Source organism: Thermobia domestica, chromosome 1, assembly GCF_964235325.1.
Source record: "Thermobia domestica chromosome 1, izTheDome1.hap1.1, whole genome shotgun sequence".
Classification (NCBI taxonomy): domain Eukaryota; kingdom Metazoa; phylum Arthropoda; class Insecta; order Zygentoma; family Lepismatidae; genus Thermobia; species Thermobia domestica.
In genome coordinates this window covers 71,735,175-71,752,739 of record NC_137454.1, presented here as the reverse complement: position 1 = coordinate 71,752,739, position 17,565 = coordinate 71,735,175, and the positions used below count along the sequence as shown (strand labels likewise).

At 35.4% G+C, this 17,565-nt stretch overlaps 1 protein-coding gene across 2 annotated transcripts in view; it reads right to left on the bottom strand.

Annotated features, from left to right (window-relative positions):
• Window positions 1-17,565, bottom strand: part of puml (pummelig) — a 78,403-nt gene that overhangs the window by 60,477 nt on the left and 361 nt on the right. For both annotated transcript variants that reach the window (XM_081758783.1, XM_081758774.1), the window contains exon 2: window positions 13,315-13,391. In XM_081758783.1, the coding sequence (XP_081614909.1) occupies window positions 13,315-13,360 (46 nt within the window). In that variant the 5' untranslated portion in view covers window positions 13,361-13,391. The remainder of the gene's footprint in view (window positions 1-13,314; window positions 13,392-17,565) is intronic.

Below are 17,565 nucleotides of genomic sequence, written 5' to 3'. Positions count from 1 at the left end.
TCATATTGGGAAGTCCTAGCTCTTCAATTCTTTTAATACACTGGTGGTAACGCATTTTAAGGATACCCATTAGGAATTCATGGACCTGGACTAAACTTGGATTACAAGATGGTCGCGGTAGATAGTACTAATCCCAATACGTCGCCTATGAGACAATCCAGCATAGGTAACTACTAGGAATGGGCAAAACAGGTTCTCATAAAAACAGGAAACGGTTTGTAGACAAACTGAAATTTCGGTTTATTACACTCAGTTCGGTTTTCCGCCTAAAATGGGTTGCAGTTTCTGAAAACAGCCGGTTCGGTTTTCTCCAAAATCCGGTTTGATGTTTCGCCGAAACCGCCTTCGGTTTTTCAACAAAACAATTTTCCGTTTTCTCCAAACAATTTTTGAGTTTTATTGAAACCAGTGTGATTTTCTCCGAAGCCGCCGGTATCTGGCCTTGTTCTTGTAACACTAATTTCCAAACAAGTTAACAAAGACGCATAAAGTTTTTAATAGAAACCAAATCGGTTTTAAAATCAAAACCTTTTTTGAAAGGAAACAAACTTTTTGTGTTTTCAAAAAAAGATTCAGTTTCTTTTTTTTTTTTTTTTTTTAAGAAAAACTGAATAATTACACACTTTATTGGTTACTTGATTTGAAGCTTTTGGATTCCGTTCAGTGCCAAGGCTGTATTGGACGTGGACCTACAGCTTAACAAGGAATCCGAACTACATAAGCTCCCACCTCGAACCCGGGTCTCTCCCGCCAAAGGTGCGTACAATAACAATATAATCACGAAAGAGAGTTCTACATTCGTTATGTTTAAAGGAAAGCTTAATTGATGTTCAGCAGTGAATAGCATAATTCTTTCATTAAAGTAAACTGCATGTTTGTAATATTAGATTTCCAGGGCCTTTCATCGACTTGCACATATTTCAAAGATCGCTCGATATCAAAAACCAGGGTTATAGAAAATTACATGACTTAAAAAAAAAAAAAAAAAAAAAAAAAAAAAGTAAAATTCCTTTCTTTGTTAGCACCTGGAGAAGAGGATTGTCATGATAGCATTTGAAGAACTCAAAAATTTCGCATGGATAAAAAAAAATGAATCATTATTCCGTAAATGATACATATTTCAATTCTGTGTATTTAATTCTAAATTGCATACAGTATTCTAACAGACAACCGACAAGTAATTTCAATAATTTTACTCTCAATATTTCATTTCATAATGCATTTCTACTACCTTAAAATACTTATCACACTCTACAGAAACTGGATTAACTCTAAACCAATTTAAGGTGTCGCAATGCAACGTCAACTGAAGTAATAACGAATCTTAATGAAAATTATATATACAGACATCACCAAAAGTTATTTCTTTTCTCACATGTTCTTGTCAAAAATCGAAACTTAATTGATTGTATAGAAAATTAGACCATCTCCACGTTAAAGGAAATCGCACTAAAGTTGAGTAACTCGCTTGAAATTACAGAAAAAATGATGACTATACAATACATTCTATACGAAACTACTTTACAAATATTACAACACTGGAGAAAAAAGAACAAAGACACAATATATCGTTTGTGTATAAACCGTATCCCTTTTTCTAAAGTTCAATGTCTTCAAAAACATACTGCGTCTTAACGATAAATATTACATATCTGCCTCTTATCGATTTCAATTGATTGCTTAAATGCAATCGCCTGTTTTGTAACTATTCCTGTTCGACGTCAAATACAACAATAAATTAATGTAAATATATTTGATTTACAATTGACTATTATGAAATTGGGGAATATATTACAAAAAATTATCGAAAATATAATGGAGTAACAGGTCTATATGTTTCTGAAATACTGTTTGGGGTTGCGATGGCTCAATGGTAGAGCGCTCATCTTTAGTACGTGAGGTCTTTGGTTTAATCCCAGCTCGCGCCATGCGATTTCGTAGTGGAAAAACGCTATATGTGTGGATTTTCTCAGGATTATCCAGTTTTCTCCCACATTTCATTGCATCACTTCGTTCATTATCATCATCACAGTCTCCCTAGCCTAGGAAAATTTCGAGACATTAAACTAAAAAAGAATATATCACTATCCAACGAAAAAAATTAAATTATCTAAATTCTTTTTTTAATTAATCCTGTATTACGAGCACTGGCGTATCCTGAAAACCTGGAAGTGTTTACTAGAGCTAACATAGGATAAAATGTTCACAATGCAGCAGCATTTCTTGATAACCTATACAGGGTGGTAGGTAATTCTACCGAAAAACTTTGGGAGGTGATTCCTTATATGAAATGAAAGAAAAAAGTTCTAATAAACATAGGTCGAAAAACGTCTCCTTTCAGATTTATGAACAGCCGAAAATTCGAAAAATCATGTTTCGAAACGCTCTGCCTCAGAAACTATAGGACCTATTCCAAGTGGTTTAAGGAATTACACAGGAACTAGTATGCGCGCGTTCGTTTCGCCGATAACGGAGGATGGTAAAAGGTGGATATTTAGATAGCGCGTTCGTTTCGCCGATAACGGAGGATGGTAAAAGGTGGATATTTAGATAGCTCGCATACTAGTTCCTGTGTAATTCCTTAAACCGCTTGGGATAGGTCCTATAGTTTCTGAGGCAGGGCGTTTCGAAACATGATTTTTCAAATTTTCGGTTGTTCATAACTCTGAAAGGAGACGTTTATCGACCTATGTTTATTAGAACTTTTTTTTTTTTTCATTTCATATAAGGAATCACCTCCCAAAGTTTTTCGGTAGAGTTACCTACCACCCTGTATATAATATTTGATATTTTATAACGCATGCATATAAATATTGTTTTCGAAGTAATTATCTATCTATTGTAAGTTGTAAATTAAGCATTTTGCCTGTAGCTATCAACACCGAACTAAAGAAATAAATTTGGAATGGAGGCATCTTATTTATTAAAAAAAAAATAATAAACTTCAAACCAATTTATAATGCAATTTTACAGTGTAAAATTGAAATTTTTTTCTAGTGTCCCTGTCATAGAACTCTTCTTAGACACTTGAATACTTTTTTCTCCCATCTAAATAACATTAGAATTAATGTTACATTTTGAAGAGGTACACGACGCAGATACACTTGAATTCGGAGAAAAAGACATCTTTCGGTTTAACATTCCACGATAATGCCCGTTAGACTAAGGGAAATGGATGATCAAGGCAAGTGAATGATAATGGAAGAATTGGTGGAATGAGAATGTAGGAGGAAATGGAAGTGTCCGAGAAAAATCCACGGACACAATGTTGTTCACCACAAACTTACTAGGCCAGGGATCAAATCAGGAACCCCACACACCAGAGGTAAGCGCTCTATCACTGAGACACGCGCAGCCGACTTGAATTCGGCATTGAAACTTAACACACTAATAAAAAGGATCCTACCATCACAATACATAATCAACACAAGCGTAGAGTCACAAATTCTACTGTTACTTTTTGTTTGTTTGTTTGTTTTAAGTGGCCAAAGTGCGTGTTGTTGGTTCATCGGTCCTTGATCGAACGCACTACGTGTCACACCCCATTTTAAACATACGTCTAGTGTTATACACCTCCGTTGCTGATGTAAGATGTAATACAAAATTAATAAGTTATTTCTTTCCTTTCCCCCCACTGTACCTCATCTGTTCTAATTTTGAGGATAATATCCAAAAAACGAATTAAAGTAGTAACAAAACAACATATGAAAAACGTACAATATTGAATTTAAGTATATGCTTTCATTTACATTTTGAAACCAGATACTGATGAAATAACTAGTGAATATACAAAATAGACAATTTAATATTGACAGAAGCTGCAGAATTTTACGTCGTTTGCTTACAGTTTGAAGGATGTCATTTTGTACTAGCATTCGCGAAAATTGGGGAGCGCAACGCAACGCAAAAGTGGACAAATCAATATACTTAATGTCGCAATCGAAAGCGCAAGTTTTGTGCTGCGTTGACTGGAATCCCAAATGTTTTTCAGATGACAACCAAAATCGCTTCCCCGTACATGAAAGGAAGCATCCTCCTATGTACAATCAAGTTGGAGGTTCTTGCCGACAATTAGCAGTAAACTGCCTGCTATTTGGGACGTATAGCCTCTTCTTAATGCTCTTTCGCGATTTGTGCATTCATACGGATAAGATGGTTGCTCGCTATGCTGTAGTGATATACCTGAATGATTTCTTTATCTATAAGATGGTGTTAGTGCTGTCTGGCTTCAACTGAAGCAGAAAGGACATCGTAAAAGCAAGACAAATATTTTAAAGTTGTATTTTGAAGAATTTGCATAATAAATTATGCCTTAATTATATGTTTACCGGAGATAAACGCGGTAACAGAGAAATCACCGCGAATAACGAGGGTATTCTAGTGAAATAATATTTGCAAATAAAGGCATATGTGTTCTTTCTCTCATTAAATCAAAGCAGAAAAAATAACTTCAAGTGACATTTTCTCGAAACAGAAAGCTTATATAATGGAACTGTCGTTTCAAAATGATTTATCACCCGATGTATTACTGTGCGGTGTGATATTTTGTATTTCAAAGTAGCTGCAACCAGGTAGAGAATATTTTGCAATGAAATTATAGTGCTTTTTTTTGGATAAGAAACTTACCTTCCTATATAACACTCAATCAGTCTCAAGTTTAGTAAAAACGGCGGCACGATGCCTCAGCGATAGAGTGCCCATCTCTTGTACGATTCAATTCTAGGTCATGAAAGTTAACGGAAAACACTATGGTGTCTGAGTTTTCTCCGAACTTTCCATTCTCATTGCTCCAATTCTTCCATTAGCATCTAATTCCATCAATAATCAGACTCCTTTCTTGAAGGGTAAGATAGTAGAGCATTATACTAAAACTAGAGTAAAGCTCATTCTTCATTTGAATAACGACATCCATCAAGAATCAGGTTTTGGAAAAGGAGCGAAAGACGAGAAAGAAACGTATATTTGAAAACATCCTAGTAATCATCTAGTGACACTCAAAACCCACAAACTCCAGTACGAACAGATAAATCTGGAAATCCAACCTGGACCGTCACGAATGCAGGTACACGGAATTACTTTCAGCTGACTACTTAGAATTGCTCTGTATCCATTAACACAAGTACCTTCGTACACAATAATTCAGTTCTTAATTATTCTCTGCAACTTCAAATCTACATTACAGTTAATAATTGCACTGTTGTTTTTTATTGTGCGATTTTTCTTTGAAATCCTTAATGGTGTTTTGTCTTTCATTAAGCACCTAAACTTAAAAGCAACAGTATTAAAAGCGGATCTTGGTATTGCAGTACTCTTTGGACTTTAAACGTAATCACAATCATATCGTAATTACTAACATGCGATAAGTCAATTACCCTTATTATGATTCATTAAGTAGTTTGCGACTCATATACTAGCAGTATACAAAAGAACAACAACTGCCAGCGTCCTTTATTAGATTTACGATACAAAAGTACACTAAGCATAGGAAAGAAACGGTATCAACATTATTGTCTTTACTTTCAGTAATATAACTTTAAACCGAATTTTACAATGGAATAAAACCATTGACGAAGAAAGATAAAATAATGGAAGTGTTATAATTTGCAACAAAAAGTACAACAAAACTATCTAAAACCACTTACAGACGAATTCAATACTGCACGCAGTAATAAAAGTTTATTTATTTATTTATTTATTTATTTATTTAAATGGTCCCCTATACGAAAGTTGACTAGAATTCCTTAACGGTGTTCATGCTATAAACGTTTTTTAGCTTATTCATTTATACGAAGTTTCTTTTTCTGTTTTCTCTAACATGAACTAGAATTTTAATGACGTGATTTTATTGATAATTTGATTTCATTTTCTAATTCCAGTTAAATGTTCGTTATTTTTTTTTTTTTTTTTTCAAAATGAATTTGTATTATGTTATAAATTTGATTATTAAATATTAAAATTATGCATAATAAAATTTAATTTTCACGAAGGGACATTTAAATAGATTTAACTAACGAAATCATTACCATCAAGCCATATGCAGATTTCCTGTCATTTCACAATCTATCATCATCATAAGCAAGTTCCCATCACCTCTTTCAGCCTACAACAAATTCAAAATTTAGAAACTGAACGTAGTGAATTCTTTACATTTAATTTCTTACCTCTGAAGTTTCAGATGTGTTGAAGGCTTAGCAATTAAGACATTTATACGCATTCAACATTTCTGGATCATGTGAAGGGAAGAAGGTCAAGAATTCAAAACTACTATGAAAAATGCTTGACTGGATATAGATAGTAATACTTCAAATGGGGGTGGCTCAATGGTAGAGCGCTTATCTCTACTGCGGGAGGTAGCCGGATTGGTCCTTGGGCACGTCAGTTTGTGGTAGGCAATATTGTGTCCGTGGATTTTCTCGGGGTTCTCCCATTTTCTTGCCCAGTAGCACTATACAGAAAATAGCACCAACAGTAAAAATGAAATGAAACTTAAGGTTTTACGTCACTCGAACATCTCGTTTAGCCTAAAGGGCATAATCGTGTGACGTACTATAAATTTCATTTCATTTCAATACTTAAGATATTCTAATCATCCGATCATGCCACTTTTACTTCAAAATATATGAGAATATATCAGAGTATTTCAAGAAATATGAGAATAATGCGGTATCACTTCTTCTGTACAAAAAAACTATTTATCATTTTACTGCGATCAAATTATACAAACCCTGGATATATCTTACACTTTCTAGCTTTCAGCTCTCTCCTTTGGAACCTTGTTCACAGAGAATAGGAGATCAAGTACGTAGTAGAAACATCATGGAAACAGAACACACATCACGGTAGGGCAGTGCGAAGAACACATCGTCGGTAGCTACCGATCCCACGTCAAATGACCGCTGTCCCTGCTGTGGCGAGCTCAAGTTGCATGTTCTTTTGTTCAAGTAGGGAACATCATCAGCTCATATTAATGTTTATATTATTGTGCCAATAGTATATGTATTTTTCAATTATTGTTTCTCATTCCTCGTTTAAACAACCTTAATTTATGTCAAGTTTTGGATTTTCGAGAAAAATAAAACACATTTCAGAAACACGTCATTCTTGACTTTATATATAATAAGCTGTTCCTTAAACCGTTTTTAATACCTATATAACCATCCACGCAATTACATTTTATCTCGTAGACTCTAGATTTTTCATTGGCATCGGTGTAATAGCTCTTAAATTGGATAATATTCTTTTCCAAATTTTTGCTTTGAACAAACGTACGTACTCACAAGGGACCTTTTTCTGATGTCACGAAATGTGGAACGTGATTATAGTCAATCAATTTGTATTAGTGAACAAGAAAATCCATAGACGAGAAAAATCCTAGATCGCAACAGTTCCTTAGTTATGGGGGGGAATTAGGGGAACTGGCAACACAACACGTTGTGGATAATGAGACGAAATATGAAGTGAGTTCGATGAAAATATGCGTAGAAGCACAACATACACTAAAATGTGACATTGTATTCGACAATACTCTGACAAGTGAGGGCAGAGGCGTAGCACATAACGACAGAGAAGAGGGGCGGTTCTTTTTTCCCTTATTAGATAATATCACGGCTATGTACATGTGCACAGCGGTTATTTATCTGCAGTATATTGTGCTGCTTTGGTGTTTTGCAATATATTCACACAGGGGTGTATATTATTGTCTTACTTTTATGTCATCATCATCATCATCATCATCAACCGTTGTCGATCCACTGCTGGATGAAGGTCTCCCCAATACTTTTCCACAACCATCTATCGTGGGCAGTCCATTATGTTGCACTACATTTTTTTGTACCCTATATTTTTAGTCATACTTCTTGATCATTCTTATTCACGTTCAACGTATACTTTCAATCAGGCACCAAAAAATGAAATCTTTGAGTTTTACGTCCCACGGTTATGCCGGTTAGGCTAAAGGAGACGGTGATGATGAGTGATGAATGAAATGGTGGAATGAAGAAAGTGGGAGGAAACGGGAGAACCCCGAGAAAACCCACGCACACGGTGTTTGTCCACCACAAAATCCACTTGGCGGGGGCTGGGATCGAACCTGGGACCCCAAGCACCAGAGGTGAAAGCTCTACCACTGAGCCACCGCGGCCCCTCAATCAGGCACGTAGCAAGTCAGGACTTTAGGGGGGAGGGAGGATCCTAGCAATGTTGAGGGGATACACAGACGTATCACGTGGGACAAACATATGAAAATGAATGCATACATGTATATAACATTCTACACACATCGGATGTTACAAGGAGAGGGGGTCCGGACCCTACGGACAATCCACTCCATAGCTCTCCTTCTTCCATTTCTGCTTCACGGTGTCGGCTACAGGCTCTATAGTTTGTTATTAATTACTTGACCATGTATTATTACTGTACCATTCCCCTGACGTCTTGCTTCTCTGTTTCCCTAAATTATATGACCAATATATATTCGCTTTGGTCACTAGCAAATGCGCGGATTTAGAATATATCTATTGTGTACCTGCAGCGGCCTTATGGTAAACGCTGGTGACAAATTTGTTTTTAGGTCTTCTAATATTTAGGTCTAAGTATGAAAGTTTACAGAGAAAAGGAAGTTTTTCATGATCTACAGTGAACTTCAAGTTAGAAAGAATCTGATTTAGTTTACTGATTAAGGAATGCAATTGCTTCTAATCAAACAAACACAAACACTTCTCTAAGCCAGAATAATTTGGTATTGCAGACAAGTTTTTGAAGAAACTGGAATTCATACCCGAATCTGAGATCACGTCATTAGGTCCCTCATTGGCTACAGCTGACAATAAAATTTGGTGGCAGGATGAAACAAGAGTTAAAGTATCCCGAGTATAGAATTCAGACTTATCTTTGGCCTAGCAAACGATTGGATAAGAGATAAAGAATAGATCCGACTGATCTACCAGAAACAAGAGCACTTCTGTGTGTTATATTAAGGGTGTCGAGTACCTGTCCTTGTTGTTTAGCCATTAATTTATTTGGGGAAATATTTTTTTCTTTGAATGGACGGGATTTTAATTTCTGGATTTTATTGATCTATTTTGCAGGTCTATTTAAATGCCTCTTACTTTGAAAAAAAAAAAAAAAAAAAAAAAGGGATTGTACAATATTATATATAAATTTAATATTACTCACTTTACATGCTTTTGTACACGGGTTCCTAAGTCCGATTCTCGGTAGGAGAGTCTTAAAATATGAACACATTATGGACTTCGGATTTTACCTTAAACTGTAGGTTCACATCTTCTACGCTAAACTCCAACTAACCACTGATCATGTGCCTTACTCAAAAGGGTAGTGCTGACATATTTTTAGCAATAGGCAGATAACTAACTAACTAACTAACTAACTAACTCTATGGCCTATGGAACCCGGAGGTTCAGTGCCGCGTTCACAAAAGCTCTCCACTGACTTCTATCCTTAGCTAATTGGATCCAGTTTCTACTTTGTATTCCTATCTCTGCGAGATCCATCTTAATATTATCCTCCCATCTGCGCCTAGGTCTTCCTAATGGTCGTTTTCCTATGGGTATACCAGTCAAGACTTTGAAAGCGTTTCTACTTTCTTCCATTCTAGCTACATGACCTGCCCACCTAAGCCTCCTAGACTTGACGACCCTAACAATGTTGGGTAAACCGTATAAACTATGTAGTTCCTCGTTATGAAGCTTCCGCCATTCCCCATTCTCGTTCCTCTTGGGTCCGAATATTCTTCTCAGGATCCTGTTCTCAAATACTTTCAGTCTATGTTCTTCCCTCAGAGTAAGCGACCATGTTTCGCAACCATACAGAACAACAGGCATGATTATCGTTTTATATATTTTAAGCTTCAAATTCCTCGACAGAATTCGCGACGACAAGAGATTTTGAACCGAATAGTAACACGAATTCCCTGCTTTTAGTCGACATTTAATTTCTTCGTGAATATGATTTTCCTCTGTTAATATTGATCCTAAATATTTGAAAGTATCCACTTTATCAAAAGTATTATTTAATATTTTAACGCCTCCACCATTTGCCGTATTACGGTCCCGACGCACTTCCATGTATCTAGTTTTCTCTGCATTTACTTCTAAACCCATGTCCCTGCAAGCGTTTAATAAGATCTCTGCATTTCTTTCTATTGTTCTCCTATCATCCCCTATTAAATTTACATCATCAGCATATGCCATAACCTGGTGAATGCCGTTCAATTCTAGGCCTTGGTTGCTATCTTTGATTTTCCTTATGGCGTATTCCAGCACAAAGTTAAATAATAATGGCGACAACGCATCTCCTTGTTTCAGGCCATTTTCGACGTGGAAGCTCGTGGACAAAAATTTTCCTACCCGGACTTTACTTTGGGATTCACTTAAACATATCTTAATTAATCTAATTAGCTTTCTCGATATTCCAAGCTCTGTAAGAACGTTGTATAATGTTTCTCTCCTAACAGAGTCGTAAGCCTTTCTAAAATCAATAAATAGTTGATGTACCGGGGTATTGTATTCCCACTTCTTTTCGAGGATTTGGCGAATGGTAAATATTTGGTCGATAGTTGATCGATTTCGTCTAAATCCGCACTGATAATCTCCAATAATTTCATCTGCGTATGGGGTCAATCTTGCTAACAGAATATTTGAAAGGATTTTATAGGATGTTGACAGAAGAGAAATGCCTCGATAATTATTACAGTCAGTTTTGTCGCCTTTCTTGTGAATTGGAACAATGATTGACTCTTTCCACTCTTGTGGCAATTCTTCCTTGTTCCAGATAAGGAGAATGAGTTTGTGTATCTTGTTCCACAACTTTTCGCCTCCAGCTAAAATTAACTCAGCCGGAATTTCATCTACACCCGGAGATTTGTGTTTCTTTAATTTCTTTATAGCGGCTTCCACTTCTATTCGATTGGGTTCTGGAATATACGGTTCTGCGGTGTGTATCTCCTTTTCTCCACGCACATTAGTTTTTGGCTGCGTGTTCAGCAAATCGTCAAAGAAATCTTTCCATCTATTTAAGAGGCTATCCGTATCAGTGAGCCTCTTAAATAGATCAGATTTCTTTAATATATAAGCACGAGGTTGATAGCCTTTCTTAAATTCGCTGATCCCCTTATACATGTCCCGAATATTTTTATTTTTACTATTATCTTCAAGTTCCTTAATTTTAGCTTTCAAAAAATCCCGTTTCTTTGTTCTAAAAGTTTTGGAAGTTTCCCGCCTGATATCTGCGAAATTTTGTGTAGTTGTTTCATTCGGATTTTGTAGCCACCGTAATTTTGCCTGTTTTCTCTTCTCTATTAGTTTAATGCATTCTTGGTCGAACCATGGTTTGTTCCTACGTATTTCCGCGTGTCCCAATTTTTCTATTGCTGAACTTTTAATGCTATCTCTAATTTCAATCCAAGTATCCTCAACACTAGTGCACTCCGAGTCTTCTAAAACCGAGAATCTATTCGAAACTTCAATCTGGTATTCCTCTCTTACCTGGCTCTCTTCTAATTTCTTTAAATTAAATCTCTCCGTTTTCGGACATTGAGTATTACATTTATTCAATGATAATCTCTCCCGTATTATCGCTGCTACCAGGTAGTGATCAGTGTCACAATCAGCCCCTCTAAACGACCGGATGTCAATTATGCTAGATTGTCTTCTTCTATCTACTAAAACGTGATCAATTTGATTATGTGAGCAATAGGCAGATATATTTTTTAAATTTACTTTTATTCATCTCATAATCACCATCTCCCTTCGCCTTAGTACACAATCGTGGGAAGTTTATATGTACTCTTCTACGAAGATAATACTCCAACTGACGTAACTAGAAACGTCCACCCATGATTTGAGGACATAAGTATAGAATAATATACAGAATCTGGACACTGGCTCTACAAATAACTGTTGGCAAAGGGGAAGTTAGTTTTGGCCTTCCCTGACATCTACAAGCATCAGAGTTTCGCATTACCGAACTACTGTTGGAAACAGAATTTGTCCCATTACTCATATTTTCTGTCTAAAGGAATTCTATCACTTTCTGCAGAAAAATGGTATAATATCCACCTAACCTCCATTTCGAATTTCTATAGGTGATCGTACACACTCTAAATACGCACTTCCTTTTTAGATTAGGTCCTCACATTTTGTCTAACCCAGTGTTATTCAAACTGAGGTACGGACTTCAGAGGGGGGCGTAAAATTTAAAATAAGTATTATGTATATATAGTTCTTAAATGATCTGGAAACTATTCTGTCAGAGAGAATTTATATTGCATTTACTTCCAAAAATTCCTATCACTTATTACTACACCGTTTATCTTCAACAAGTAGATCCCGCGGCTACGCTCGTTATGTTATTTGTGTTCGTATATTAATACAAGTGTTTTAATTATTTGTTTCACAACAAAATGCAGAAATCGATTGAATCTAGAATCACTACTGATACTAGCCCTAACGAAAATTCAGCCACAAATCAAGAAGTTGGCGTGCAAAAAAACAAGCTCAACCATCTCATTAACAGGAGAAACATATGAGTTCATAATATAATATTTATTCCATATTAATTGTAACATAGTTCTAAATTTACAGTATGCTTCTCCTGTTTATAGCAAAAATAGATTATTTAATTAATAAGTAATAATTATATATAGATATCTTACATAAAAATCAATTTCAGTTTCAAAATTATTTTTAGGGCACTGTGAGTGAAACTTTTTTGTATGACTTAATTGAAAAGCATGCTGAGAGAAACTGTTTCGCTTCGTAACAGTTATTTACATGGATTACATCTCTAACGATACTTTTCCATTTAAGTGCATAGCCCCAAATTTAAGGTATCCTTAATTCACATTACAGGTAAATATAGCAAAATTTGGGTATATGCGCTAGAATGGAAAAGCATCGTTAGGGTCTAAAGCATGTAAATAACTGTTCTTTCTTTTGCCTACTACAAAGCAGAACAGGTTCTCTCAGCATGCTCCTCAATTAAGTCATTAAAAAAAAAGCTTCACTCACAGTGCCCTGATATTAATTTTGAATCTGAAGATGATTTTTATGTAAGACACCTACAGGCTACACACAACTGCAACAGATAACGAAAACAAAGAGCTTACAATGGAACAATAAGTTCTCATGATTCGTAGATAACAGCATGTTTTGAGCTATCTCTTCAGGATGTGTATGTAAAATATTATTTCTGACTGATGTCAAACGAAAGATATGGTCATAAGTACAGAACATGTGAACCTTTAACATACATGTCTATTACAAACATTAGACAAGATAATAAATGTTTACTTACACGACAGAATCTTCTTTTCTGCTGAACGAAGTAGATTTGAGGACATTGGTGTCCAACGAAATAAGTTCCAAAACCAGCTGAAAGAAAGAAATAAAAAAAGATGTAACCAATCATAATGACCAAAATCACTTTGGAATATCGCTGAACCTAGTAACATAACCACAACACAAACAAACATTTCATACATCAGCTGCATTCACAAAAAGCATGCAAATAAAAGAGAATGGATAAAATGACTTTTCTTTTTCGAGGAAATAATTACTGCAAAAGGGAATAAAATGGCAACATTTTTAATAGGACATATGGGAAACTACGAGCTCATTCGTGGTTAAGCGTTTCGCTAGGAGACCCGGGTTCGATTCCCGGCGGAAGCTTACGTGGTTCGGATTCCACGTTAATCAGTAGGTCTCGTCTCATATAGCCTCGGTGATGAAAGGGACGTTAAACTCAAAATCAACTCAACTTATATGGGAAACTACACTTTTATGTAGTCTATACTCATCCCAGGGAACTGATTTTCAAGATTTATATAATGTACATCATTGATCAATACATATAATAGCTGAAATCTGGGATGGTGATCTCTTCCGTTTGTACGTACTGCTTATTGTATTAATGACTAGAAATAATCACTTCAGAATTTATATATTTTAAGCACTGAAATCAAAGATTCGGATTTTGAATATTATACGAGTATATACATCATATACACCGAGATTTCTTTTTCAAGAGAAAGTTATTATGGTGCTGTATCATCACAATTCCGAGTGACATTGGGTGACTTAATTGAAAAAGTCATTTTAAATCTCTATTTAAACATTCATCAACACTGTAAAATAGGTGCTTCTGTAGCAATTCCTTGACCCTGTGCTTGAAATTGTTAACATTTTTTTTACACTGGGATGTAATAATTCGTTGTGTAATTTTATTTCCTCTAATAGAGCTGTGGATCTACAGCAACGAAAATCATGAACCAAAGACATGCTTCATTGATTACTTAGTGGGCTGAAAAGTTCCACTACAAAATAAGAGATATATGTCACGACAGATGTATATTCAGTTTTTTAGTGCACAGTGTAGCCTACATAATGAAATCATAACCACAAGAGCAACATCGGTTGCCTGAAATAACCGGGAACAAAATCACGTTTCAGTACTGGCATTTTCTTTTCCTCTGTAAACGACCTCTGCGGTCATTCTTTTGCAAGATTTCATATCAATAACCTCATATTATTGAAACATTTGCAGTTTTCTTCTTGTTATTGTGTGTGAATACGATATTAGCGTATAAATATGCAAGGTCTGCTAATTCTTTTGAAGCCCCTGGGACCTACAAGAAACAAAAGTGTGAAACCTACATTCTCCATAGACCCCTTTATAACTGTTCATTTCCAGCTTTTGCAAGAACGATAAAACCAAACAGAAGAAATTACATCATCGATCTGAACTACTGCATGTCTTGGTAGATCAACGGTTTACTGACCTCTTGGGATGAGCCTAAAGCATCTTGAAAATCTTCGGAATGGCACGTTCCCTCCTACAAACCTATTACAAATGTGGTTGGTATTTCCTACCTTTTTGCTGACATAATGATTCTTTCTCGTTCTAAAAGCATTACCAGTACCACCAAATAAACTTAAGTGGTGGTGCAAGCGTTTTGGAAATATATATATATATATATATATATATATTGGTACGATTTTTCACAGGTCCTATGCTTGGCGTCACTCAAATCATTCAACAACCGGTAGCTATATAATTATATCATTATTTACTCCAATGAAAACTGTTAGGCCTAGCAACGTAATATTGACCAAGATTAGGTAAGCGCAATTCAATATTTGCACAGCAAGGAAACTAAACGGATGTTACAAAAACGAACTGGTTTGCACATCCGCAGAATTAGTATACTTCTATTGATAAGATGCTGTAGAAAGTTAAACGGTCATATCCCAACTGCAGCAGGTCTAAATTGTAACTTTAAAAGCTACAAAGAAAATAATATAGAAGGACTACATTCTGAAAAATAGAACCAGAGAATTATTTTGTTTGTAACTATTGGATCTAAAGGTAAAGAGATGATTTTAACAACTGGTTCCCAAAACCCGAAGCATTTTACGGGTTAATTCTGTATTCGGGGGGAGGAGGGGGGAAAACTAGGTTAAAAAAAAAAAAAAAACCAGAATGTTTACAGGAGAAATGGGTTGTTGTTACGGAAGGATTACCAATGTGTGAGTAACCTGTTAAGCGAATAGAATTGAAATGCAATATGTGTAATGGAGGAACACAAAATGTTGCCGGGGGAAAGAAAAAACTAGGTATAAAAAAAAAATGCTGATGTATACAATCCGTGAAGGTAGGTATAAACGGCTATTATTTAGTTTCTGCCCCAAATCACTTGGTAGTTACTCTGGCTCACTTAGTATTGATTACGGTTCGTTATTTGTAATTGTGATGAGTATAAATACAGTGTGGACAAATGGTATAAAAACTATTGTACATAAAACACGAACCAGCTTGTGCTAGCTGGGCACTAAAAATCGCGAATGCTACGTAACCGAGTCAGAGCAGGAGTATAGCAAGGGGCCCGAGCTGCAGCGAGGAGAATACGTCCCTAGGGAGAAGGTGCATCAGCGATGGTAGGTATACGCATAAACGAGGTCATTTACAACAGCTCACAATAAATCACAGTATTGACATCAGAACCGTTGATGGATTTGGGGAGATACCAAATGTCATTCCTATAAAGTTAAACTTCCCGTTAAACACCTATTTTAACCTAACCAAAATCAGGCTATATTTAGAGCAAAAAGAAAAGTATCAACTTTTAGAAAAGTTCCCCCCCTCCAAAAAAAAAAAAAAAAGAAAGAAAGTACAATTTATCCCATTTTAAGAAATGTTTTGACCACATCTGAACACCACCACCGGTTCTATGCTCTTTTATTCCTGACTTCCTTAAATTTGCTTTTCACTTCAATATTCCTCGAAGCACCACGCAACCTGCAAGATGTTACGATTAGCTTACAAGAAAGACCAATTACATGATGTGAACAATTGTCATTAACGAAAATATCAATATTTTCCTGCTTAATCTGATCACAAAGACATATGGTTTCAAAATAAAACCATGCTGTAAAGTCGAGTAACGAATGATTAAATTTCCTTAAATCATGACAAAAAATACACTATTATTGTTTATAATGTTGACACAAAGTAGGTCCAGGCATAAGGACACTAACTGAAACTAAACTAATCAGCTCTACCCTAAGCTAAACTAAATCGTAACATGCTGGACCTACTCTGCAGCCCACAGGCCATAGTGCAGTTCTGAATCAACACTTGCCTTCACGTTAATGAACTTCTTAAATTAAGCTTCCCAAACTACAAACCTTTATATAATTCCTGAGATCCAAAGTGAATGTCATTTCCTTTTGTCAATCAAAGCAAAACCTTACATTTATTTTACTTACGAGGTCTGTTCCGTAGGCATGAGTAGTTAAGTTCCGCAATGCAGACTTTGCATTTACCGTATTGAGGAACAGAACTTGTAGTAGTTTTAAATCAGAAGCTGTTACTTCCTGACTTTTTTCTTTTTAGTTGCTTTTGTAAATGTTTAGCAGAAGGGTCTAGAAGTACGTAAAAAAAATGCAAGAATTACAGGAAAAATGAAAGATGCAAGTACTTAAACCTAATATAACCTAACCTAATCTAATAATAATAGAAGTGAAATTCTATCATTTTTTTTGAAAATTATGCTCGGAACGTACACTAATATATAAACTAACATAAACTAACCAAACCTAAACTAGCCTAAACTAACATAATGGGAACAGAAACTACCGAAATGTTATTTCTTTTTTTAGACAAAAAAGCTGCACCCCTTCTGCTAAACATTGTCCGAAATCCCTTGTCATAGATTAAGGAACTAAAACATCTACTATGATCAATTATATATGAAATATATTGCAAATCTTTCTCAATACCGTCAATAGGTAAACGTTTGATACTATTAGAGGAAAAGGAGAGGGAGGGAGATTAATGTACGTGAAATTCGCAGCTCAGAATATCTCTATGTAATTATATAATCAAAAAGTTTTTTTTTTTTAAAGTTTATTCATATAAGTCGACCTTCAAACGTTAATGACCTTGTCAGGAAACTTCTTAAAATATGACTGTCATCGTTATCTATACTTGCAATTGACAGAACCTAAAATCACATTACTTAATAAAAGATTTCTGATTAAAGCTGCA